The sequence below is a fragment of the Quercus robur genome, chromosome 2 (genome assembly GCF_932294415.1).
Source record: "Quercus robur chromosome 2, dhQueRobu3.1, whole genome shotgun sequence".
NCBI classification, from domain to species: Eukaryota; Viridiplantae; Streptophyta; class Magnoliopsida; order Fagales; family Fagaceae; genus Quercus; species Quercus robur.
The window spans coordinates 87,788,506-87,816,000 of NC_065535.1; the positions used below are offsets into that span (position 1 = coordinate 87,788,506).

The window sequence follows — 27,495 nt, forward strand, 5'->3', positions numbered from 1 at the left end:
ATCCTCAACAGCCTCTGACTTCAATCCCCAATAGCACAAGCTTAAATCTGCTGAACATTCTCCACGGTATTCTTTAAACAATTCTTAAATGTTTTAGACTTCTGACATTAGTAGATATGTGCACATTCTCAAGTTAATCTTATTGTAGCCTTTGATATTAATGTGTTGTTTCTATTAAACTCTTATTATTTCTGTAATTCTCATGTAAATAGTAATTTCCTCACTGGCATTCTTGACATCGTTCAATCTGATACTTGGTTTTTACGTAAACAACATTCTTCTATGACAACCATGATACCATTGCTAAGAAGTTTTATGCGACAATTATTTGAATCGATAATACAATCCACAAATCCCTCCTCTTCATATAGTTTAAATATACAATTTCGCAAAGAAACTAACTAAAAGTACTTGTACATTTCTGAAAAATGAATTACACTTAATTCTATGTTTGTAACTTTGTACAAATTGAGCACTGCAGCAGTGTTTTTTTTTTTTTTTAACCAGCACTATAGCAGTTTGACAATACCATAATAAATGAACTACAACACACACACACACATATAAATATTTAAATAATTCAATCATTACCATAAGTGGAGAGGAAGGATTTGAACCCTGATTATCCTCACAAAGGAGAAAAGGTAATGCCAAAACATATGTTCAACTGAGAAGAGAAAATGTTTCCACCAGAAAATTGAGAGCCAACTGTTAGGATGATTCTTTGCTTAAAGAAGAACTGCCATAAATATATGAGCCAAAACCCCAAAAGGTTACCACAAGAGAGAGGATTTTGAAACTGCTCATGGAGTCATGTAACAGTATAACAGCTGCAATGCTTGTAACGGGTACCCTTATTGCATTGAGAACACCAGCAAGCACAGTGGATGCCAAAAATAGCACAGCAGTAGCTCCTAGTACCCCCAGCTGAAAAGTGATTGCACTCCAGATGAGAACAAGGATATAAGAAGTTGAGCCACCCTTGAAACTTTTAGCCTCAGATTTCATCCCTTGAAAATCTCCACTCACAATAACCCCTATAGTGGTAAAGACAAAGGCAAACAGAGAAACCATGAGTTGTTGCTCCAACACGACATGGAAGGACCTTCTGCCTAATAACTTCACAAAAACTAGCTCTGAAAGAGCAAAAATGAGTCCATGGAGAGCAGATCCCAAAATGTCCCATATAAAGCCCATAATGTATTGGCTAGTAGTGATATTTCCATATGTGTCTGAACTTGAATCCAACGCAATGATGGTCATTGCAGCAGTAATGAACACAATAGCATTTATTATTGAAGCATTCAGTTTGTTCTTCACGAGAAGATATCCAAATAGTGCAGAAAACACAAGGGATGATGATGCTAGAAGAGCAGCAGTAGATGCTGGCAGGTAAGCATATGCATATGCATACATGAGATTGTCAGCAGCACTTAAGAAACCCAGCACAATATAGGAAAGAATGAGTTTCAAGTTCAGAGGGGTAGGAAGGGTTTTAGAAAAGAAGTATGTAGGAAATAACATCAAAGCAGTTAGAGGCCACCCTGCAACTGCCACCCATGAAACAATCCACTCGCTTGTACCACCATTGGAATAATATAGCCGAGAAAGAATACTAGAAGCAGGGAATGCCACAAGCATTGCTGCACTACTTAGAAATAGAAGAACCCAATGTGAGGTAGACTTCCTTTTATATGCTTCCCAAGCCCTGGTCTTAAAGGTGGAAATTTGGCTCCAGAATGAAACAGAAGGCTCTGGTGATGCCTCCTCCATTCTATCACCTGATGCATATCAATAACTATGACATTTGAGTAATATCAAACTGAAACATCATTGTTGCTTTTGAACAAAAGAACCATAATATATCTATAATGAAATGATGATTTTGGGTTTTTTTTCCCTCTCTTTTATTTCTGGGGAGAGGGGAGAGGGCCGTTGTTTCTTTTCTTTTTCTTTGTTAAAAAAGATTGAGCTCATCCCAGAAAGCAATAGAAGTTTTGGCACGTCTAATTTTTTGCACTAACTCTAATGTGCTGCATAAATTTCACCTAAGAAACTTGATCTAGTAGGGAGCCCTGCATACATCAGAAGTGGTATGCAGGGCTCCCTACTCGAAGGTAAGTGAATTCCTACCCTAATTGTTAGTGAGTGGCAGTCACAAGGACAGAACATAGTATACAATTTGATGACCACAAATTTTCTTTAGCCCTTCTCTGTGTCAAACTAAAGATCCAGAGACAATTCATCTCAGCAAACCCTTATTGCCAAATAAAAAACCCTTTTGCCATTCTGGTTTCATATGTTCCATTAAAAGATTTCAATGACCAAGTGAAGAATTTGATAGCAAAATTAGGGACTATCACCATCTGCATATATTGTTCTGTACAAGAAAGAGAGTTTCAGAGTCCACACAGCAAAATAGATATTCTCCTCCTAATTTGTCTCTCCAGAACTACCAAATTAAATATGCTTCCATTGAATATAACCAGAACTCAACTCAATCATTCATATACTTATGAAATTATCCACAAATACCCCAAAAAGAAAATGATTCACAGCACTTCCAAAAACCCCAAATAATCATGAGGTTTTAGTTTTTCTAGAATTACTAAAAAAATAAATTTGGGGGGAAAGGCTACTTACCAGTCACCTCTCCGAGACCTGTAGAAGTTGAAGTTTTGTTCATTGGGTTCAACATTATCTAGAACTACCAGATCCAATAATTTCACTACCATAGATGCATAAAGCTCCAAGAAAACTATACCCTTTTGATTGGTTACTGAGAAAACTATGGAAAAGAAAAGGAAATGTAAATTCAACAAAATTGTCTTTATAGCCCCACTTTAGTGGAGCTTCCGTTTTCTCAAACTATAGGCCCACTTCAGTAAAGCTTTTTTTTTTCTTTTCTCAAGCACTAGATACTGATAAGTAAATTTCAGAACTTTCATTCTCACTTCCTTTCCTACAATTTCCCAGCAACCAAACAGTCAAACCCCACCTGTAATTTACTAAAAAAAAAATATAATTCCTAATCAAAATCATGAACTACCCTGAACCCAACAAGAAAGAAGACAAGAGTAAGATTGTTTTAATAACAATTGGCAAAAGGAAAAAAGAGAATTAGTTTAAAAGTGTAGGAAATAAAGTTACCTTGTTCGAGCAGAGGTTGCATTATGACCAACTACAAATGTATCATATATATAAAGAGACAGAAGAGAGAGATGAAGACCAGACTGAGTTTTTCGTTGCAATTTTCACGATTCTTTAAAAAAAATAGGGTTTCCAGTTTCACACGGGCGCCATGCAATTCTTGTCTTCTATATAAAAAAGTTTTTTTTTTTTTTTTTTTTTTTTTGTTTTTTAAATGTGTGTGGTCTACACGAACGCTTCGTTTTATTGGAATGGATAAGTAGGAATGAAAATTGGCGAATAGAAAATTTTTTATTTGGTTGGAAATAAAAGTAAGTGATAAAAAATAGTCGAATAAATTTATTCTCATGTCATGCTTTTATTATATATTAAAAAAAACTAATGTTTAAAAGAGAAAAAAAACTAAACATTTTTATTTTTGAGCAAACAAAAAAAATAAACATTGAAAAAAGAATATCAATGTGGAGGGAGGGAGAGGGACAATAATTTTCCATATAAGCCCATTTTCTCTCAAATTTTGGGAGAAAACTAATTCCCCCCCCCCCCCCCGGGCGATACCTTAACTATTAATTTTCTCAGTTAATGAGTGTGCAAAAATTAATAATTATTCAATTATGACCTATAATGCATATTTTTAAAACAAAGTAAAATATATATATTTTTTAGATAGGATATAATTTTTAACTTATGACATAGGCTCCATGATGATTGCATAATTATTAGACTAAGATACTAATTAATTTTTAATATAGATGAGATTCAAACTACAAATCTCTTATTCAAGAATAAGTGTGTGTTTGGGTCCAGCTGATGCGTCTGCGTTTGTGTTTTTTTGTTCTTTTTTTTTTTTCTTCACGCATTTTGGGACAAATTTTATTGTTACGGCTACTGTTCATGCACTGTTCATGAACAGTAGCCGCAAAGTTTGACTTGTCAAACAATTTTCAGCCAATCAGTGTACACCAAGCACTATTTACGGACTCACAAATTTCACTTTTCAGCAATTTTTTCATTAAAAATAGGTCTCACAGTATTATTCACACATTTAAAAATTATTTTGTTACAGTGTTTTTCAGTTTTCAGTTTTTAGTTGTATCCAAATGGACCCTAAGAAATTTTACTAATTGAGTTAACTAAAACCACGAGTATGGAGAATTTTATATAAAGGTTTTGGATCTTATATTTTAAAATTAGGATTTTCATTTCTAATCTTGTTGTTTAAAGTTTCAATTTGAAACCTTTGTTCATCATCGTTATTCAAAACAGTAACATGATAGGATAAAAAAAACCAAAAAAAAAAAACTATTGGTAAAACTGTGTGTTTCACTTAGGTAATCTAACTTTATTTTCTGACAGTTACTTTTTTCATTCTAAGCGAAAACTGTCTCTCTATATTCCCTTGTTCAATGGATGCCAACAAATTGATTTATGAACAAATTCTAAGTGAAAAGTATACTTTTCAGTTTTCCATGTTCCATTATTGCCCAAAATAATAGAAATAAAAAGAATGAGATGGAAAGTAGCTAGAAATTGAAACAATTTCGTAAAGATGGAATTTTAATTGATAAAAAAAGTCTCGAGACCTAATCTAAACCATGATGATACCACATATTAAGTACCATACGTGTTGCTCTAATATTGTAACCGAACGCAAGTGGGTAGGTAATGCACGCAGCTTTACCCCAAAAAAAGGTTTAGCTAATGCGTCCACCCTATTCGTTTTGCCATTTACAGCATCAAGCCCGTTTAAATTGTCAGAGATTGTGGAGGCGTCACGATTGGAAATTTGGTTTGCTTAAAGAAATCTTATAATGACTCATTTTTTTTGTATCTTTTGGAACCTACTTCAATGGTTGTTTAGGACTTTTTTTTTTTCTTAATTTGGGAAACTTATTACAAGAAGTTAGATTATACCAAAAAAATTGATGAGTTTGTTGCAGTTTTCTAAAATGATGTTTGGCCTGTGTTAGTTCTGCAGACTGCTCAGTCATATTTTAATGAAGGGTCTTTTTTTTCTTTTTCTCTTTTTTATTGTAAACTGCAGAATTTTATAACTAAGTGAAAGGAATTGTAACATCATGGAGAAGAGTTTGCTTAATAAAGTAAGGAGTCTCTTCAATCCATACAAAGAAATCTTCAATGCCAAGAGCATGTTTTTCTAATAAGTGTGCGGGCCTATTGTCCTACCTACCAACGTGAGATACCTCTACATGGCGAAACTCGTGTGATGTAGCAAGGGAGCTATACACTAGCACAACAACAGCTATAGGAGGAGGCGATATCTCCTAATGAAGGGTCATGTTAACGAGTGTCCTTAGAGCAATAGTTAATAATCCATTTTAGTAAATTTTTTACACTACTTTTATGGGAAATGAAAAAAGTTGTCAATACATTAATTTTTTTTTTCCCCATAAAAAATTTCTTTAAATGGATTGTTAACTAGTGCCTAAGGGCATCCGTTAACATTTCCCTTTAAGGAATATGGTCATCTGGTGTAACCTATGGTCTCTTTATTGCCTATGTTTCATGAATCATGTTGTTATCCATTTAGTTTAATCTGCACTTTTGGCCACATGTCATGATTTTGATAGATTTGAGATACAGGAACATTAGACTCAAGCTGAGTCCTATGACTTACAATTACAAGGATGAATGTGTTTTAGTGTTTGGTTGGAGGAACTGTTGTTCCTATAAACATAAATTAATATGTAAATTACAATTCATAATTTACAAGAATAATAATTTATATAATCATATTTCACTAAAATTGTATTTACCATAAAATTAGAGAACAAATTGAGATATTACCTTGCTTCAAAATCATCTCATAATAATATAAATAAATTACCGTTAATTTCATGAGTTTAAAGTAGCGAAATTTAGGTGCATACCATGTTGCTCTCTTGAGACGATACATGTTTATTTAGTTTTTTGATGTAGTACTTTTTTAAACCCATAATAGTTTAGTGCATAAAATAGTAGTATTTTATTTGATTCATAAAATCAAAATAATATATAACCGGATGATTGAGAATAGAGTAAAAATTTGCTATCAAAGTGAGAGAGATAGAGAAAAATCTTATATCTCACTCTTGGTGCTCGGTTGACCCCTCACCCCCCCCCCCCCCAACACACACACACACACACACATACATACATACATACATACATACATAAGTCAGAGGAGCATTCTCATATATCAATTGAATTTAAACTTTGACTATCATTTGTACCTACCTCAGGCATACCACGTTGAGGAAGTAGAAGCAATGGCAGCAGCTAAAGCACTCTCATTTGCAAGGGAAATTGGAGTTTCAAGAGCCGTTCTTGAAGGTGACTCTTTGGTATTAATATAGGCATTGGTTGATGAGAATAATTCTTTGGCATCCTTCGAGTTGCTGGTTGATGATGTGAAGGAACTTTCTCAAAGTTTAATCAATTATTTTACTCTCACACTAAGAGAGAAGGTAACATTGTGCTCATAATCTGGCGAGATATGTTATTGATATTCTAGATTTTGTAGTGTGGATGGAGGATGTTCTACTACAATTTTTCTATGTACTTCAGGCTAATTTAGCCTATTTATCTTAATAAAGTTTGTACTGTTCCCCCTCAAAAAAAAAAAAACAAAAAAACAAAAACATAACTATCAGTTTTATGTTTTGGAAAGTTTCTGCAATAAACCATTTAAGTTTCTGCAATAAAACAATTAAACTATGCGTTATATGAGAGGAGGCTATTAAGAATTAACTATTAAAAAGAGAATGAAGGTTATGAAGCTAATAGAAAGATAGCTGATGCATTTTTTTTTTTTTTTTATACAAGATAGAAATTCTACTTTAACCTAATCTAAGTGTATGTGTGTGAAGTTTTCTCCAGGAGACTTGAATCTCGGCCCTTACCCTTCACACCCCACAAACACTTATACTTGTAGAGTGACCATCACACTAAGGGTGTGCAGTGATAATTGATGCATATTAAAACTATTATTACTTAGATAAGATTTGAATATCTGTCAAAAAAAAATTTAAGATTTGAATCGGATATGCCATCAGTGAGAGTAAAAGTTGTAAAACTGATTTCATATTTTCACTTAAATAGGTATTTAATTGATATTTAAAATAAATTATAATAAATTTTATAAAAATATTCCAACATACAGTCTGTACTCTGTAGTTTCTCGTGTAACCATGTAACTTATTTTATTAATAGTATATGTCTAACCTTTTTCCCAACCAAAAATAAAAAATAAAAAATCATACTAAAAAAATTTCTCTTTTTTTTTTTTTTTTGAAAGATCCTCTATTTTATTTTATTTTTCTAGATCATAATTCTTTAGAAATCTTCAATAACTTTAGGATCAAATCTATTTTACATGCTACAGGAAAGGAGTTTTGGTCTGATGATAAAGAGTTATCATCAATAGTGAACTCCATAGGTTAAAACTCTCTCAAAAAAGAAAAGTTTTATAGAGATTTATGTAAAATGGCTAAGATATCCTCATATATACATGTGTACACAAATCCATATATAAAAACACACTCACACACACACACGTATGTATACATGGACACAGACATCAATATTTACACAAACACACTCATCTATATATGAATATATGATACATATATAGTTACATACATAATGGTGATATTATATATGAGAAGAAAAATGTTTCCACTTGAAACTTGAGAACCAACTATTAGGAGGATTCCTTGCTTACAATATATGAGCCAAAAGGCCCAAAACACCAAAAGGTTACCACCAGAGAGAGGATTTTGAAGCCAGTTCTACAGAATAGGCAACTGAGGTCGTCTCTTAGGGTTCGTTTGGTTGAAAGGGTGGAAAAGTGGGAGGAAAGAAAAAATTTTATTTTCTCTCATTTTTGTTTAGTTTGGTTGGGAGTGGAAAAATGGAGGGATGGAAAAAAAGTGAGTTTGAATAAATTTATTCATATATTCTTATTAAAGAATGATGCCCAATTAAAACAAAAAAGTGACAAATAACCACACAAAAAAAGAACAATAACCCAAATTTATTATAAAAATAAAAATCATGTCCCAAAAAAATCACATCTAGCACCAAAAAAAAAAAAACTATCACGCCCAAGCCCAAGAAAATCAAAAGAAAAAAAATATATTAGAAAAAAAGAAAAGAAAAAGAGGCAACGTTAATGCCCAAGAAAAAAAAAAAAAAAAAAAGCAACCTGAAGAAGTTCATGTACACATGGGCATGGGCATTTTTGTCAATCAAGAAAAAATTCACCCCTACTCAGTTTTATCTCTATTTTGGGGAGAAAACATTTTGGTGAGCCCAGGAAGAAAACACATGGCCCCACTATTTATTTTCATTCTTCTTTACCCAACTAAACACACCCAACAAAGTTTTTCTTATTATTTTCTCTCCAAAGTTTTACATCCACCATATTTCATCTCCAAACAAACACGCCCTTAAAGCCCCCAACCTCCAAGGCCCCCAAGTAGAAAAAAGTTCCTAAATTTTAATTGTGGGGCCCAACAATGTATGGGCCAGGCCCACTTGTTCACGGGAAGCTTTGAGGCCCAAGCCGAATAAGGTGGTAGTCCAAGCTCATTAGTGTAAAGCACAAATGGGCCCAGAGAGGCAGCCGAGGACGGTGCAGCCCTTGGCTGGTCCAAAGCTCCACCAAGAAAAGGGGCAAAAGCGGCATAGGGACAATCTTAAAAGGAAATCTGAAATATCTAGGAAAGGCTGCCCTTACTGCCTTTCCCAGACTGAGTTTTGCACCTAACAGAGCCGTGTTCTTTAGCTTTATCAACTACTCCCAAAGACTTGGGACTGGGACAGATGGGACAAGTATCAGTCTTGGAAAGGTCGACCCTACACGTGGACGAAGGAAATTGAACGCATGCTAGTATAAAAGAAAAAAGATGTAACCTAAAAGGGGGGGCTCCAGTCCCACTAGGAGAAAAAAGGGTTCCAGAGGTGAATACACCTGAACCATGTATGAGCACCTCAACAAAACCACCGCCGGGTAAACACAACTTAGCCTTTCGATCCCACTCTCTACAAATGATATTGTATGGGCCCATTCACGTCCTAACCCAACAACTATTGTGGTTCGTTTCGGAACGTGTCCCTACATTAATCAATAGGTTTATTTATTTAATTATAATAGTATTAATTAAGCCCAAATATTAGCCAATAAATAAAATAATATTATTTTATCAAATGAAGTATAAGAAAAAAAAGAGTAAGAAATGCTACATTCATAACATTTTCCGCAATAAATCATAAGTGGTAGGCTGTTACCGGTTGCTATTGGTGGACAAAAAAAGTAATTTAAGTAGTGGACTCAAATTAGAATCAGTAACAATTTAACACTTAGGATTTGTTGTAAAAATATTGTAAATGTAGCACTTCTATAAAAAAAACAATATACAAAAAATTTCACAACAGTTGAGTTGACAAATTTTTACTAGTTCTCATCTAGGTCCACTACAAACATAATTTTTTTACTTATCATTATTAATTTGTCACATCAACAAGTGTGAAAAATTTTGTCAAATTTTTGTGTTTATAAACTTTCTCAAAAAAATATTCTACGTGGTTCATATTAATTAATAATTTTGTATCTAAAACAAGAAAATAGAGTTTAGGTAATATTATTATTTTTATTTATTTAAAAAGTCATATTTAAATATATAAAATGTTTTATTTTATTTTTTGCCTTGGGCCCTAAATACATTAAGCCGCCTTTGATAACATAGTAATAGCTCCCAGTACCCCCAGCTGAAAAGTGATTGCACTCCAGATGAGAAGAAGGAGATAAGACCACCCTTGAAACTTTTAGCCTCAGATTTTATCCCTTGAAAATCTCCACTCACAATAACCCCAATGGAGGTAAAGAGTAAAGACAAAGGCAAACATAGTAACCCTGAGTTGTTGCTCTAACACAGCATGGGAGGGCCTTCTGCCTAATAATTTCACAAAACTAGCTCTGAAAGAGCAAAAATGAGTCCATGGAGAGCAGATCCCAAAATGTCCCATATAAAGCCCATGATGTATTTGCTAGTGGTGATGATAATGTGATATATTTCCTTGTCTCTGAACTTGAATCCAGCGCAATGATGGTCATTGCAGCAGCAATGAACACAGTAGCATCTAAATGAAATTGACATAAATTATGAATATTTAAGCTTTTTTTTTTTTTTAATTATAAAAATCGGTTCATATTACTTTTAGGGTTCATGGGCTTTCCATCAACTCCTTACTCACTTAATTCATTACTTCGGATCTCTTTGGTCCATTCTTGATTGCTTTCTATTTCATATAATGTCTATGGGTTTACTACTTATTTTCTCTGGGCTCCTTGAGACCCGCTTGCTTTCTTTGAGGCTCATTTATTATTTTTTAGGCCTATGATCCATTATTAACTATTTTCCTCCCATATTGTTGGACTTCTTCCTACTATTGGGCCTTTCTGCCAAAGTGAGCATCAACACCCAAGAAAAAAAAAAGTGGCAACGGGCATTTTTTTTCAATGAAGAAAAAATTCATCCCCACTCAATTTTCTCTCCATTTTGGGGAGAAAACATTTTGGTGGGCCTGAGGAGAAAACACATGGGCCCACCATTTATTTTCCTTCCTCCTTACCAAACCAAATACACTCCAAAAAAGTTTTCCTTCTTATTTTCTCTTCAAAGTTTTACATCCATCATATTTCACCTTCAAACAAACACAACCTTAAAGCCCTCAATCTCCTAAGGCCCCCAAGTAGAAAAAGGTTCCTAAATTTTAATCAGTAGGTTTATTTTCTTTAATATAATAGTATTAATTAAGCCCAAATATTAGCCAATAAATAAAATAATATTATTTTATCAAATGAAATATAAGAAAAATAGAGTAAGAAATGCAACATCCATAACATTTTCCGCAACAAATTCTAAGTGATAGGCTGTTACCAGCTGCTATTGGTGGACAAAAAAAATAATTTAAGTAGTGGGCTCAAAATAGAATCAATAACAATTTAACACCTAGGATTTGTTGTAAAAATGTTGTGAATATAGCACTTCTAAAAAAAAAAATACACAAAAAATTTCACAACAGTTGAGTTGGCAAATTGTTACTAGTTCTCATCTAAATCCACTACTAACATAATTTTTTACTTATCATTATTAATTTGTCACATCAACAAGTGTGAAAAGTTTTGTCAAATTTTTTATGTCTATAAACTTCCTCAAAAAAATGTTCTACATGGTTCATATTAATTAGTAATTTTGTATCTAAAACAAAAAAATAGAGTTTAGGTAATATTATTATTTTTATTTATTTAAAAAGTCATATTTAAATATATAAAATGTTTTATTCTATTTAGCCCTAAATAAATCAAGCCACCCATGATAACATAGTAATAGCTCCCAGTACCCCCAGCTGAAAAGTGATTGCACTCCAGATGAGGAGATAAAGAGTAAAGACAAAAGCAAACATAGTAACCATGAGTTGTTGCTCTAACACAACATGGGGGGCCTTCTGCCTAATAATTTCACAAAACTAGCTCTGAAAGAGTAAAAATGAGTCCATGGAGAGCAGATCCCAAAATGTCCCATATAAGGTCCATGATGTATTTGCTAGTGGTGATAATGTGATATATTTCCTTGTGTCTGAACTATAATCCAGCGCAATGATGGTCATTGCAGCAGCAATGAACACAGTAGCATTTAAATGAAATTGACATAAATTATGAATATTTAAGCTTCTTTTTTTTATAGGTTCATATCCAAAATAAATAAATAACTTTTCAAGATAAAAGATAAAACTTGTGTATTGCTATCTAATAAAGCATGTGTAATTTTGTTCTCTATTTTGGTATGTTGATATTGTGTAGAAGTAAAACTTGTGTGTTTGTTTTAATTAGATTTTCAAATTGTGGATTAGTCTCTTTTGTGTTTGTGCTATTTTGTTTTGGTTAGTAATGTTTTAGTTAGTAATTTTGTTCTCTATTATGGTATGTTGATATTGTACCATTTAAAAATTATTGAAAAAATACCAATTTGTTGAGCTAATAAGCTTTATCTTAATATGGGTGGTGAATTTAAAATAATACATTTCACACCATGTAATTTTTTTTTTTTTGAGCAATTTCACACCAAGTAATTTATTGCATAACTTACCAATTAGCAAATACATTTTTTTTAATATAAAAATCATATGAAAAAATACAAGTCAACCTAACTCGATTCGCAACCTGATTGACCCAACCCATTGCCGCTTGTACTTCCATGGAACAAAAAGAGCACCAAATTTTTATATATTTTTTTTATCAGTTTGAAAATCATCACCAAAATGTCCTAAGCATCAAATAGCTGGTCCCCAAAATGGTGTCACTTTCTGAGTTTTTCCATGTGCTATGATCCCAAACATTGCAGACACGAGCTAGTACAAGCACCACCTTTTCTAAGCTTTAATTACACTCTTCTCTTCAGTCACCCCAAAAACTCAATCCACTAAACAAAACAGTTCTATATATGCCATAATAACAGATTAAACAAATGCTCGCTCACTATGTCCCAGTCAAAAGAACCAGCATCATTTTCCTCCGTTAAAGGAAACCGTCAAAGTCAACAAAACCAACGGCGATTCCCGCACCCGACGTAACGGAGAAATAAACGGCGGCCGTTAAAGCCCTCCACAGAAACACACCTGAGAGAGAGAGAGAGTCAATTTCAGTCAAGGACATATATACCCTCACACACACACACTGACACACACAACACCTCTCTAGTCTCTTCGCTTTAAAGCATTGATTACTTCCAAAAACACAAAAAATAAAAATAAAAATCTCACACACTTTCTCGCTCTCACTCTCTCTCTCTAGAAAAACTCTCTCTCTCTTCTAATCTATGCCGCTTAGAGACACAGAATCCGAAGCACGTTTCGGAAATTCGGTGACGGTTTCGGAGGTTTCGGACAGTGTGAAATAGATAAAAAAGTGCTTGGATTGTACGGAACTTTACTTCTTTGTCTTGAGTCGGTTATGGCTGGGAACGAGAGCTTCGAAGCTCTCCGAGTAGAGAATTCGAAGTCACATGAAGTAGTAGTAGAAGAAGAAGAAGAAGAAGAAGAGTACGAAGAAGATCCAGAGGAGGAAGAAGTTGAAGAATCAGAGGAGGATGAAGAGGATGAACGAGAGGAAGAGCCACTAGGTGAGTTGGAACTCAGTGAGTTACAGAGCTCAGCACCGCTTGGTGAACCTAAGTTGGGAGAGTCTCAATTCGAAACCCTAGCGCCGTCTTCTTCGTCGCTTCAGTCATCACTGAATGATCACTGTGCTGGTAGGCCTTATTTTTATTTTTTTGGTTGATTTTTTGGTTTTGATGGAATTGTGGTGGAGCTGAATCAATTGTGGTGTTGATCTGACAGTCTTGGCGGTGAATTCTACTTCGCAGTCGCTTGGCGGAGCTGAAGTCCAGGTTAGGAGCTCAATAATTCGCGTTTGTTTTTTGAAATTTTGAGTGCTTATTACTGGTTTTTGTGGTTTGATGCATTGTTTTCTGAACAGTGACTGTGCATTTTTTTTTTGCTATCTGTGTTTCTGAACTTTTTAACATGAATTTTGTGAACTCTGCGATATTTGCTTGGTTGTAAGTTGAATTGTGAGACCTTTGTTTGAGCATGTCAAATTCAGTGTTTACATCTGAAAGCGTGTTGGAGGGAATGGTTTTTCTTGTTTTTGGACTGTTTCTTTTTCAAGGTTAAAGTTTTAGTAACATTTAGAATTTGGGGTCCTGAAAGTGGTTATGAGTTATGACTGGGGATTTAGTTGCACACCAAAACAAGCTACAAAGAAACAAGCAGACTTACAAGACCACAACACTAAAAAAAAAGAGTCTTGACTCCCATACGATTTTATCAGTTCCCCAACTTAAACCAGAGGAAGTTTGCTTTGGATTGAAACTAATGCTTTTGATATGGCAGGCTTCCACATCCAATTTCAATCATTTAGAACATTTGAAAACTTGTCATTGAAAAAACTCACATAATCATGTATCACCCTGTAACCGTACTTGAGGAATGAAGTACCCTCTTTGCTTGGGAAGTGGCTATGGAGATTTGGGATTGAGAAGGATGCCCTTTGGAGGCAAGCGATAGAGGTGAAATATGGATGTGTATGGGGGGGGGCTGGCATACCAGATCTGTTAATGGTCCATATGGTGTTGGTTTATGGAAAAATATTAGTCGGGGATGGCCTTTTTTTTCACACCATATTCTGTATGATATTGGTGATGGGTCTAGGGTGAAGTTTTGGCAAGACCGTTGGTGTGGTGAGACATCCCTTGCAGTTAGTTATCCTCACTTGTTTATAGATTTTACGTCCTCTTTTGGGATGTCAGGTTTTTTAGGGGTGTGCATGCTTGGGAATTAGACGCTATGTTAGGTTTCGTGAATACCATATATGGTTCTTCAATAAGGGGGTTTTGGTGAGGATAAGATGTGTTGGAAACCTAGCAGAGATAAGGGGTTTAAGGTTAATGATTATTTCAGAATTTTAGTGGGCTCTATTGACTACTGTTTTCCTTGGAAAAGTATACGGAAACAGAAGACCTTCTCAAATAGCTTTCTTTTTTTGGACTGTTGCTTTAGGGAAAAGTTTGACGATTGATAATTTACGAAAAAGGAAGGTTTGGATATTGGATTGGTGTTACATGTGCAAGTGTAATGGTGAATCAGTTGACCGTCTCTTTCTTCATTGTCTGGTTGCTGTGGATCTGTGGTCTATAATTTTGGGTTTATTTGGAGTAAGCTGGGTTATGCCGCAATCCATTTTGGGGCTCCTAGCGTGTTGGCAAGGCAGTTTTGGTTGTCATCGAAATGGTTATATTTGGTTAATTGTTCCCCATTGCTTAATATGGTGTCTTTGGAGGGAGAAAAATAGTAGGTGTTTTGAGAATATTGAGAGATCCATAATAGACCTCAATTTACTTTTCTTTAGGACTTTATTGGATTGGTTGGTTGCTATGCAAAACCAATCATTCCCTTCTTTTATTGACTTCCTTGATTCTTGTAATTTTTGTACTTGATTTGTTGACCCCTTGTACACTCTGTGTACTAGGGTGTTCCTTTTTTGATATCAATAAAACTTATTACTTATCAAAAAAAAAAAGGATTACCCTCTAGATGCCAATTATCATGCCATGCTGAAATGTTTACACCATTTCCAAATTAAAACTTTAGAAATGATCTAATTGCTTCCAGCCCCAATAGAAATTCTTAGGGATTTTGATACTCCAAAAGCTTTGATCCTTCAATAAATGCAATTTCACCCAAGCAACCTAGATGGAACCAGCTTGTGCGAGCATGTTCCAAATATGTTTCATAATATTACCCTTATTCCAATTTTCCACACGTTTCAAACAAAGCCCCCACCCCTCCCTTTCTTCGGGCAACACAAGGCACTCCAAAGCCACTTTGGCCCTAGAAACCTAGGATGCACAAACACAGGTACAGGTACGGGTACAATACAGCAACACAATTAATTTTTAAAAAATTATAACATGATACGGAAGATAGGATGCTGTTACAACACGAATACGACATGGGTATGGCACCCGAAATGAAGTGTCCGTGCATCCTAGTTGGAAACTACCCAATCTACACCTTTCTAAAGGAAATAACAAAGCCTTTGTACTATCTCCTTAACTACTTTTTTTGGGAGGTCAAAGGCACTAGTCCAAAAAACTTGAATCCTAAACAGAACAGATGGTATTAACTGTTGTCATCCTGCAAAGGATAGCTTCTTTGTGGGGATGAGAATCTTCTAGTTTTCTTAGGGTAATTCTACCATAGAATTCATAAAATCCTATACATCCATTTTAAAATGAGTGGATTGTTTTTTTTTTGTTTGATAGGTAATCATCGACATTTAAGTTAAAGGTTAACTACCACAATTTGGTATCTATTTAATTGTTTTTGATAAGCAAAAAATTAATAAAAAAGGGTTATGAGTATCAAATAATATGTTTGTATCCATTTAAATTGTTGATGACGAGGCAAAATTCAATCCACGCATTTCAAAATGGATGCATAGGATTTTAGGGATTCTATGGTAGAGCTACCCTACGTCCCCATTCGTATACTTCCTGTTGTATACTTTAGGAGTCTCTTTTTCTTGGGATCTCAATAAAATTTTTATTACTTATTAAAAAGAAAAGGTAGAGTTACCCTAAGAACTCCAAAGGATCTTAATCCTCTTTGTGATCCAAGGATTGATCCTGAACACCACTTTGTCAATAAGAGGCTTGCAATCCTTTGCATTAAGTTTACCAAAAATCAGAGGTTTGGGAGTTTACCCTCCTTAAACCTTAAAGAGTCCAAAATCTGGTCCTTGATCCTTCACTTCATCTTGAATAGAAGCACAATAGATCTCACTCTTGGAGGGATTGGCCTAAACCAGATAAACTCTCAAAAACCTCCAAAGCATTCTTCAACAACTTGACAGAATTGATACTTGTCTAAGCCCTCTTTCCTGGCCTTATTGCATGTGTGGAGTGAACTTGGGATAAACTGAGTGTTGCCCGAAAGATATAGGCTATCCTGTAGGATGCATGGACTCAGGTTTGTTTGTTTTGGGTTTCTTGAAGAACTTGAAAATATTTTTTTTTTGATAAGTAATAAGAATTCATTGATAATAAAAAGATACACCCAAGCACACAGGAAGTATACAAGGGGGAGCAAGTCAAGAACGAAAATTACAAAAGTCAAGTAAATCCAAAATAGAAAAAGAATGGTTTCTCCACACAGAGAACCAATCAAGTAAGGTTCGGAAGAAAAGAAGCTTGAGGTCAGGCATAGCACGCTCAGAGTCTTCAAAGCATCTACTATTCCTCTCCTTCCAAATACACCACATCAAACAAAGAGGAATGACCTTCCAAATAACTCCATTGCGGAGGCGACCAAAGTGACCTTGCCAACAAGCTAAGAGACCAACAACAGACGAGGGCATGATCCAACACACTCCAAATAAACCAAAAACCATATCCCATAACTCCGAAGCAACCGGGCAATGAAGGAAAAGATGGTCAACACTTTCACTACTACGCTTGCACATATAACACCATCTTTTGAAGAACTTGAAAATATTGAACTCATCTTTTGAAAGAAACACACACACACACATGATTAAATTTATGGTTTGTGGGCTGAAATCATGGGTTAAAAATACCCAGACACCTCCTCCTCCTCCTCCCCCCCCCCCCCCCCCCCCCCCCAAAAAAAAAAAAAAAAAAAAAGGATTTGGGGTAAACTTGAGGCAGAGCATCAATGCATCATGCTTTATTTTAGACCTTTTCTTGTTCCAACTTGGAGTGTGAATTAGTGTGAACCTGCAAAGATACACTACCATATGAGACTTTTAGGAGCACATAAAAAATGGCTCAAAGATTGGTCCCCCAAAGGAAGAAAAATGAATTGCTCATATTGAAGGTCAGTAATTTGGGAGGCATCAATGTGAATGATTATGTGCGCAGAAACTTGTTTTAACATTGACCAAAAAAATTCATATAAAGAAATGTGCAACAAATAGATCTGTAACCTAGCATTTCACATGGACGCATGCGAGTCGATAAATCTATTGACAAAACTATTGGGTGCACATTGGGCTGCAGGTAGAATGGAACCTTGTTTGACACCCTTTTCAGACATAATGTTTTTTACTCCTTTTCTTTTGTTGCTTCTTTAGGTTGTGATAATGCACACTTAATTTCACTCACCTTAGGTATCTCAATGTTCACTATTATCCATTCCTCAGTCTTTAGGTTTCTGAGGGTTGACATGATTTGGATATTCTAAACTGTGCCAGTGTGCCCCAGACCTGTGTACCTATTAGAATGGGCCTAACAGTTTTGCTTGGAAGATAGCAAGCCCTCAATGTCAATGTTATCACTTCCTTATGTGGGAGTGAGACATGGTTTTTCACAAAATATCCTTTTGAAGGAAATCACTACTTTGTCTAATCAAATATTGATTCAAGCTCCCTCTATAAATATTTCTTGGATGGCTTTTGATATGGTTTCTAGGGTTTGTTCCATAAGTGACTAATCAAAGTTATCAGCTTGAAATATCAACTAATGAAATCAGGATAACTGTTTTATATTCTGATGGTAAATTGATTCCACAAGAGAGGAAGAAAATTTTGACCTAAGATGGGTTGGCTTATGCTAAGAGGTTAAGCCTTGGTAGCTTGGTGCACTGGGTACGACCTCTTCTTCTTCTTCTTCTTTTCCCTTTTTTTTTTATGGGTTGGGTTATGCTAACCTGATTTGGGTTGGATCACAAGTTCAAACAAATGGGTTGTTAATTTTAGAGGATTTTTGTTTATGTTGCACACATGATCAATCAAGGAGCAAGTAAGTCAATGGGCTTAGGTGTTGACTCTATAAATCTCTCGTGGTTGATTTTTTGGTGGAAATATGGTGGCATTGTTTACATTCAAGTCGACAGTTCTGTGATTCTTGGCCAGCAATAGCGAGGTTGACTTGATGGCAGTACAATATTTCAATTGGCGGAATTGGGGTTGATGGTGGTTGTTGATTCGAAGGTGGAAGAGTAAGTCTTGGTTGACGCTTTGATGGAAAAATAAGTCTTGGTTGTTGATTCGTCGGTGGAAGAATAAGTCTTGGTTGATTCAAGTTGGAAGTCGGTTATGTGGTCGCGGCCTGCAATGGACAAGTAGGGCTGCTGGAGAGGGTTGTTGAGTTGATGACAGTGGTTTTTTGATTGGTTTTCAAGGTCGATGGTAACTATTGAAGGCTTTGGTGGGGGTTGGGTTAAAAAGTATTTTACGACTAGTGGCTTGTGAAAATTTGGGGTGGGTTTCAGTTCACAGTCAAACTTTACTTTGATACTAAAACTGATGCAGCAAAAAGTTGCAAAAGAGCACGTGCATAATAAAGAAAAACAAAAAAACTCTAGACTTCATACCTAGAGCTGCTTGAACCCTAAGCTTCTGCACCAAGATTTTCTTGGCATCACCACCAAGCCATGACAAATTTTCAATAGAATTGTATTCATCAAATCCACGTATCATTAATTTTATGTCAGCCATCAATGTACCGCAACCCTTTTTATTTTTCTGGGCTAGGGACCGGCTGCCTTTCGTAGCCTTACTAAACGAAAGGTCACTATCAAAGAGCCTGTCCTAATAAAGTACCAAAGGTGTGCTCCACAAGTTGGTTATGAACAAAATATATGACACTTATCACAGACACAACATAACTTAGTTACAATGAGAATGTTAAGATAGATAAGTGGAATATATAGAAAGATAGGATTTAAAACGAGGAAATTCGCTTAAAGATAGGAGTGACCCATGTTGATAAAAAGATGAGGGAGAGTCACTTGAGATGGTTTGGTCATGTTTAGCAAAAAGTAATCAAGGTCTCAGTGAGAAAGAGTGAGTTGATTCAAGTTGAGGGAATTAAAAAAGAGAGGAAGACCAGAAACATCATTAATAGTAGTAAAAAATGACATCAATCAAGGAAGTAATAGAGAAAATGACTTCTGATAGAATGGAATAGTAGAAAAGAATAAATGTGGCCAACCTTGATTAGGGATCCATAGCCTACCCTAAAAATTTTGGGACCAAGGCTTAGTTGTTGTATATCAATGTGCCAATAATGTTTTCTCTAGGGCCTATAAAATGTAAATAGGGTTCCAAATTACATCAAACAAGAAAGGAAAATTAACTCATAATTAGCAATCAAATCCCATAAAATACTCAAAATAAAATAAATTTTTTCATCATATCAACAACAATCTAGACCAATGAAATCAGTCAGCATCAATCTGGTTTCTGCATCAGCCATCAATTCTTTCTATTTAGGTAACTATTCAGACAGGTCTATAAATTAAGATCTATAGCATGTCTTAAGACCCTTTATAATTGTATGTCCAAGATTTTGGCTGAGAGGATTAAGGGGTGTGAAGGGATTTCATTTTCCTTTACACAAACAACATTTTTGCATGGTACAAGTCTAGAAGAATAGCCGATAATGTTCTACTTGCACAAGAATTAGTGAAGAACTATCACAGAGAAGGTGGCGCAGCAAGATGCACTCTTAAAATAGGTTTGATGAAGGCCTATGATTTGGTAGATTGGGATTTTAGCATTGGTATTTCAGCAGCAATCTGGGTCTCAAGAAAGTTAATAAATTGGGTTGAAACATCTATTATAACTCCTAAGGCTTCAGTAGCAAATAATGGGGAGTCTGGTTGGATATTGTTTGTAACAGCAATGGAGTATTCACAAGGATGATACAGCTTTTTGTGAGGAGTAACATGGGTTTTGGCTTCCATCCAAAATGTCCTTGGGTTCAGCTTCTCTGTTCTGCTGATGATTTAACCATATTTGGGGGCACTCAGATGGAGCCTGCCAGAGCGATCAAGTAGGTACTGGAGGAGTTTAAATAGACTTCTTTTATTTATTTATCAACATATAGCAACAAAGTGAAAGTATTTCTTGCTGGGGGTTTCTGAAGAGTTAAGGGAGTGTATATTAACTATGTTAGTTTTCATAAAAGAAAAGCTCCCTTTTAAATACTTGGGATTCCCTCTTATTTCAAATAAGCTTAATATGTATGATTGTGAGCCATTGGCGGACAAGATTACTGCTAGAATTTATTCATAGAGTGCAAGGATACTGTCCTTTTGCAGGTAGACTGGTAGATTGCAGCTAATCAAGTCAGTTTTGTATAGCATTCAGGTTTATTCATTTTGCCAAGAAGAAATATTTTTAACTGGTTGAACAAAGGTTGAATGCACACTTATGGACTGGTAAGGCTGAGAAAGCAATGGGTGCTTGAATGGCTTGGGAAGTGGTAACTGTCCCTAAACAAGGAGGGTTGAGGAAGATGATAGCTTGGAATAGGGCATCCAACATGTTTACCCAAGCAGTTCCATTTGGGTATCTTGGGTCAATGCTTAGCCACTCAATGGGAGAAGTTTTTAGGTGATACCTATGCCAAGGGAGTGTATATAGGGATGGACTGAACTTTTCCGATTAAGAGATGCTGCAAGATCTATCTTTGAAGTTTAAAGTGGGCAAGGGGGTATGATTTATTTGTGGGATGATCAATGACACCAAGATGTGCCATTATTCCTAAAATGTGGAAACCAAATTATATGTTATGCTGGCAGCAATAGGAATGCCAAGCTGTCAGGTGCAATACAAAATGGAAGCTGGTTTTGGCCAAAAGCAATGTCAGATGCTTTGGTTCAGATTCAAAGCTGGTAAAAATAGATAATGTGGCAGATGAAGCTGTCTGGTTACTTGCTGCATATGGTAAATTTAATACTTGGTAAACTGTTAAAGAGAAGTCTAATACTGTTGGTTGGTTGAAGAATCTTGTCTCCTCGTCACATTCCTAAACATGCCTCCATTTATTGGCTGGATATCAAAGATAGGTTGGTTTCAAGAGAAAGGATGGCTACATGGGGTTATAGGGGTTATATGATACGAGTCCTTCGCAAAATTCAATTAGAAACCAGAGACCATCTATACTTTGATTGCTCAGTGACAAAAGGGATATGGAAGGAACTATTGAGAAGCTGCCTATTTAATAGGCAATTTTGTTGGATAACGAGCTGAATTGGATAATAAACAACTAAAATGAAAGAATTTAAAGCATTCAGTTTATAACAGATTGGCTACTAGGACCAAAGTTAAAAACACAATTCAGAATAAAGCTTTGTGTTGTATTTGGAAGCTTCCATACAGTGTTTTCACAAGTTGAATCTTATAGAGTAGCTTGTCGTCTAAGGATGACGACCTGTTTGTAATGTGTTCTGTTTCCAACTTTCTTTTGATTGAATAATTTCTTATTCATAAAAAAAAAATAGGAAATAAAATAAAATCAGGAGAATGTTTAATATGTGATTTCCATATATAAAAAGGAGATTTCATATAGAAAAAGAGTAGCAATGGAAGCCAACTGTAAAAGCTGGTATTCTGTATTAAGATAACAAAGAAGTCCTAGTTGGCCAAAGGGTTGACATCCATTTGCAGTCTTTGGATCCTATTAAAAGTGTCCACCAAAAATAAAAAAGAGACCACCAATATAATAAATAAAAAAACCACCTTTTCTGTGTAGTTGTGGTGCAAATACCATGGCTCGAAAAATTGAATATTCACTCAACTAATCTCAATGAAATGATTGCTGCTCGCCATGATTTTTTTCCAAATGAATCTCTTTACATGCCTTATGGCTTTGTAGAAGAGCCATCCATATCATGTTGATTTAACACCCCAAACTTCATGCATGAAGCAAGTGAATATGATGTACTATCAACAATCCATTGGGTATAGAAATAGCCACAATTCACATTTGGTTTGTCCTACAGAAGGAACTATCAAAGTTTGACTTTATAAAATCCATTAAAGTTTAGGGTCCAAGCATGATGTGTTACTATTATTTGTGAACTTGTACACTTTTGTGGGCAGTATATGTGGTTTGCACATGCACTCTACTTATGTGGTCTGTGGCTATTGTTATTCAAACCTTTAGTTGAGGATTGAGCTTTGCATTGCAAATTTGCAACAAATGAAGAAAGTGCTTCTCATTGCATCTTGTCTAAGATGTATTTGTTTCTTTTTTTCATTAAATTTTCTTTTCTAAATATTTCTCAGGATCAAGTTGGGGTGTCCCCACAGGAAGCTTTGGCAAGTGCAACAGCCCAGCTTGTTGATGCTCAGACACAAAATCAGTATCAGGTGGCTGTATGTCCAACTTCTCCGTCTGAACTATCACCAACTTCTGTTACACAATCAATTTCATCTCTCCCAAGCCCAACTCTTCTAGAACGGAGACTTTCACCAGTGAAAGTCAATGATGAATGCACACCAAACTCAAACCTGCAAGTGTCTTCTGACTTGAAACCTATGTCAAGTGTTCCTGTTGTGAAGACACCATCTTCTGATGGTTACAACTGGCGGAAATATGGTCAGAAGCAAGTGAAGAGTCCTAAAGGTTCTCGAAGCTATTACAAATGCACCTTTTCTGACTGTTCTGCAAAGAAAATTGAATGCTCTGATCACTCAGGTAGGGTAATAGAGATTGTTTATAAAAGCCAACATAGTCATGATCCACCTCGGAAGTTTAACTGTACGAAAGAAAATAAGCTTGCATCGTCTACTGAGCTAGTTGTAGCGAGTAGTGTTACAGAGCATCCCATTCAAATGCTAAATAAATCAGAGCCACCCACAGCTTCAAAAGAAACTATAAAAGAAACGCCCTTGATTTCTGAGAGAAAACGACAGAACTCTAGTGACTCCAATGGGAATTGTGAAACTAAGATCAAGGAGGAGCATGTCAACGAACCAGAGCCAAAAAGAAGGCAAGGATTCCTTGAATTTGGTTTCATTGGATTTTGGTTCATTTATGATGCTACCATTTTGTATTTTTCTGGGAAGGATTTGTAATACCTGATTTTAATGTTCTTTCCTCCTTTTTGATAACCAGAGTGAAGAAAAGCAACTTGGCGAATTCAGGTTCTATAATAAAACCCGGCAAGAAACCTAAATTTGTTGTGCATGCAGCAGGAGATGTGGGGATTTCAGGTGATGGATACAGATGGCGCAAGTATGGACAGAAAATGGTGAAGGGAAATCCCCACCCCAGGTGCATGCCTGATCCACTGTTTAATATGTTAATCTTTATTTTTAGAAGTGGCTGTGCTCATGATACTGCTATCCTTTAATGTTATGTTGCTGCTTATCTATGTAGTGTAACTTTACAATTAAATTGCAGCAGTTAGAAGAATTATTCAGTGTTCTATGTAGCTAAAAAGATGTTGATGTCCAATAGTTGGTTATCCCCTCCCATACTGCATTCTCCTTAAACCTTAGGATTGTTGTTTTTTTTATGCCATTTAAAATAACCGAAATCATTTCATACCTTTGTGTTTGCTAGAAATTGCTCGAATGATATGAGGCCCCGTTGCTCAAATGAAGTAAGTATTGTCTTCAGTATGCCTCATGCTATGAATGTAAGTCTGGTGTAAAAAAAAACTCATTTTCATATAACCTCTGTTGGAAACAATATGTAGGACTGAATCTGATTTCATAGGTCCTTGGTAAGTTGTGGCTTTTAAGTTTAATAAATAAATAGTCATTAGGTTTCTTGGATTGTCCAATAGAATGAGACACTGAGAAATCTATCATTCAACCATTAATTCCCATTTTTTTTCAAGGTAAAACAACTAATGCTCCCATACTCATAAGTAATAAAAATATATTAAAAAGAAGGGTGTCACCTAAGTATACAAAAAGTAGCCTCCAATATATGTTTATGAGGGAGGATATGCCATTTGATCCAAAATAGATTAACTAGGGGAATGTGATATATATATATATATATATCTCAAGTACCAAGTACAGGATGACCGTTGGAAATCATACCATGCAAGTACCATTGTATTACTTAGAAAATCAGCATGTGGCTAAGAATTATTACTGTCCTGCTTTTTACTCCAAAAGCCTCCTGTTCAGCAGGTTTTACATCATTGGATTTGCATACTTCATGTTTTGTCTTTCCCAAATTAAATGTTCTTTGCGAAATATGGTTTGGATTGTCATGGAGTAAAAGTTTTCTCTCATGGAGTGAGATGTACCACCTTTTGGTGGGATTTTCTCAGTAAGTTGCTGCACTGATCAAAGTGGAAAGCAGCCAATGCATGTAACCAATTCCAAATCCTCCAAGTCCAATTTTTCACCAGATTTGTATTTTCCAATTGAAATTAATCTGTGTTTCTCTTCCTTCTATTCTAATAAATTTCTTGAATATATTTACAGAAACTACTACAGATGTACTTCGGCTGGATGTCCTGTCCGTAAGCACATTGAGACAGCCGTAGATAATGCAAGTGCTGTGATTATAACATATAAGGGGGTACATGACCATGACATGCCTGTGCCAAAGAAGCGACATGGCCCACCAAGTGCTCCTCTTGTAGCTGCTGCTGCTCCTGCTTCCATGAACAATTTGCAATCTAAGAAAACTGACGCATTACAGAACCAAGCATCTTCTACCCAGTGGTCGGTGGATACAGAGGGAGAATTGACTGGTGAGGCCATGGAACTTGGAGGTGAGAAAGCAATTGAATCAGCTCGCACGCTTCTTAGCATTGGATTTGAAATCAAGCCTTGCTGAATGCTCCTTTGCTGGAAGGCTCAAGGGAATAAAAGATGATTGACCGAACTCTTTTTAAGGTCATGTAGCTGTAACTATATAAGTGATTGATTTGGCAGGTTTGGTTTCCTTTTTCTTTTCTTCGTTCCTTATTGTAGTTTGCTTCTTTTTTTTTTCTTTTTTTTCTCTTTTGGCCCCCACTTTTTGCTGTAGTCTTTCAGTAAACAGTTGTGTATATCTGGTATTTATGCACCTTGTTTGGAACAGGCTTAATAGTAGTGTATCAATATAGAAGTAATTGGCCCTTTTTTAGCAAGATCTTTAATGTTGAGATTTGCTTCTTAGTTTAACATCTCCCTCAGTTAAAATAGATCCAAAAAAGAGAATGATGCAGCTACTCCAAGTTTCTAGTCAAGTCAGTATAAGAGAAGATTCTGAGCATTTTAGTATTTTTGATGGGTAATGTAAAATATTATTAAAAAAGTAGCCAAGCCGAGTACATTAGGGATGTACTGTGGGGGCAAAAATCAGGAACCAAAATTACAATGATCAAGTAGAACAGGAAGGGAAAAACAAGAAGAATGAGAAAAAGCTACACTCCAATCAAGGCGAGTTTGCAAGAAAAAAGACTTATCTCTAGCATAGAACGTTCACATCTCTCAAAACTTCTTTCATTCCTTTCACGCTAGATACACCCCATCAAGCAATGCAACACAAGTATACAAAAGTCTATATTGCGATGATGACCAAACTTACCCTGCCAAGACTCAAACAACTCCATAACCTTTTGTGGCATACCCAATGAATTCCAAACAAACAGAACACCAATGAGCACAAATCATATGCTATGGGGCAATGAAGAAGAAGATAATCTACCGACTCCCCACAACTCTTACACATAACACCAATCAAGAACAAGAATATGCCTTTTGTGAAGGTTATCTGTTGTTAAGATCTTACCTAAGGAAGCAAACCAAGAAAAGAAAGCTACCCTTAGAGGAACCTCGATTGTCATACCATTCTCCAAGGGAAAGAAATAAGTGTAGAAGGGTAAAAAGAAAGAGGGTGGTAACGATAGAATCTGGAATTTGAGATTTCATAGGAATTTTCATGAAAGGAGATTAGGGGCTGCCTTATCTTTCCTTGAGTTCATTCAATCTCGGATCCCTAGGGTGGGTGGGAATGACCCTTCTCATTGGTGTCTCAAAGGGAATGGCATGTTTGATACCCGATCCTATTACAATATCATTAGGGGTGCAGCTACTTCCAATTTTCTGTGGAAGGGTGTTTGGAAAGCTAAGATCCCTAGGAGGGTGGATATTTTTTTGTGTGGACACGGTTCATGGGTAGATCCTTACTTTGGATAATCTTATGCTTAGGGGGCGCATTTTGGTGAATAGGTGTTGTATGTGCCATCGGAATAAGAAAACTGCGGATCATCTTCTCCTCTATTGTCCAGTAGCTCACTCTCTGTGGGTTTATATGCTTCAGATCTTTGGGATACATTGAGTCATGCCAGGCTCTATGGAAAGCTTGGTGTATTGTTGGAGTTTTTGGCTGGGAAAATTTAATTCAGACATATGGAATATGGTTCCCAGCTGTTTGATGTGGATTGTTTGGACGGAAAGAAATCAGCGCTCTTTTAAGGACACCGAGAAATCCTTGGTTCAATTACAGGCTCTTTGCCAGAAGACTTTATTTGATTGGTCTAGGTGTTGGGGCTTCTCGGAATGCTCCACTATCTTAGAGTTTATTTCTTCTCTTAGTATTGCTCTTTAGGTTTTTTCCTGTTCGTTGTTTGCTGTTTGTTTTGTTTATTGCTTTTCCTTGTGTTCACCATCATGAACACCTTGTATTGGCATTCATCTGTTTTTTAGTTTGTTTTAATAATATTCTTATTACCTATATAAAAAAAAAAAGATAAAATCCTCTTCAAAACCTCTATTCCTTGCTGACTTCCAACAAACCTTGTCAAGGCTAATCCCTGCATGGTCAAAGAGCATTTTAGTATTATGATGGAGATACTTCATATTAGAATGCGTTTTGTTAATTGGGATGTATTCTTATTGGGTTTGGGTGGATCTCAGCTTATTTAGTTGGTTAGGGCTTAGGGGATAGCATTGAAGCCAATTCCAGGTTAGCTGGCTGATGGCTCTCACATGAAAATAGCAAAGTTAGTTCACAC

At 35.7% G+C, this 27,495-nt stretch overlaps 2 protein-coding genes across 5 annotated transcripts; one reads left to right on the plus strand and one right to left on the minus strand.

Annotated features, from left to right (window-relative positions):
* Positions 1-300: 300 nt before the first annotated feature.
* LOC126715624 (probable purine permease 5) lies at positions 301-3,318 on the minus strand. Of its 3 annotated transcripts, none has more exons than XM_050416326.1 (2): positions 3,151-3,318; positions 301-1,781 (listed from the first exon to the last, which is right to left on the minus strand). In XM_050416326.1, the coding sequence occupies exons 1-2, from the start codon at positions 3,170-3,172 to the stop codon at positions 712-714; spliced, it is 1,092 nt and encodes a 363-aa protein (XP_050272283.1). In that variant the 5' UTR covers positions 3,173-3,318; the 3' UTR covers positions 301-711. The 3 variants fall into 3 exon arrangements, with proteins under 3 accessions (XP_050272283.1, XP_050272284.1, XP_050272282.1); XM_050416327.1 differs by having other exon boundaries at positions 301-1,798; positions 3,151-3,307; XM_050416325.1 differs by lacking the exon at positions 3,151-3,318 and adding an exon at positions 2,644-3,140.
* A 9,614-nt stretch (positions 3,319-12,932) lies between these two features.
* Positions 12,933-25,626, plus strand: LOC126715626 (probable WRKY transcription factor 32). Of its 2 annotated transcripts, none has more exons than XM_050416329.1 (5): positions 12,933-13,463; positions 13,552-13,601; positions 22,811-23,517; positions 23,643-23,801; positions 24,093-24,925. In XM_050416329.1, the coding sequence occupies exons 1-5, from the start codon at positions 13,166-13,168 to the stop codon at positions 24,181-24,183; spliced, it is 1,305 nt and encodes a 434-aa protein (XP_050272286.1). In that variant the 5' UTR covers positions 12,933-13,165; the 3' UTR covers positions 24,184-24,925. The 2 variants fall into 2 exon arrangements, with proteins under 2 accessions (XP_050272286.1, XP_050272285.1); XM_050416328.1 differs by lacking the exon at positions 24,093-24,925 and adding an exon at positions 24,974-25,626 and having other exon boundaries at positions 12,937-13,463.
* The last annotated feature ends 1,869 nt before the right edge of the window (positions 25,627-27,495 follow it).

Bases quoted from the DNA above. Each gene is read 5' to 3' on its own strand.
- LOC126715626 (XM_050416328.1), top strand. From the start codon at position 13,166: ATGGCTGGGAACGAGAGCTTCGAAGCTCTCCGAGTAGAGAATTCGAAG. The intron at 13,602-22,810 runs GTTAGGAGCTCA...AATATTTCTCAG, and splicing joins TTGGCGGAGCTGAAGTCCAG to GATCAAGTTGGGGTGTCCCC. The intron at 23,518-23,642 runs GCAAGGATTCCT...TTTGATAACCAG, and splicing joins GAACCAGAGCCAAAAAGAAG to AGTGAAGAAAAGCAACTTGG.
- LOC126715624 (XM_050416325.1), bottom strand. From the start codon at position 2,698: ATGTTGAACCCAATGAACAAAACTTCAACTTCTACAGGTCTCGGAGAG. The intron at 1,782-2,643 runs GTAAGTAGCCTT...GATATGCATCAG, and splicing joins AGGTCTCGGAGAGGTGACTG to GTGATAGAATGGAGGAGGCA.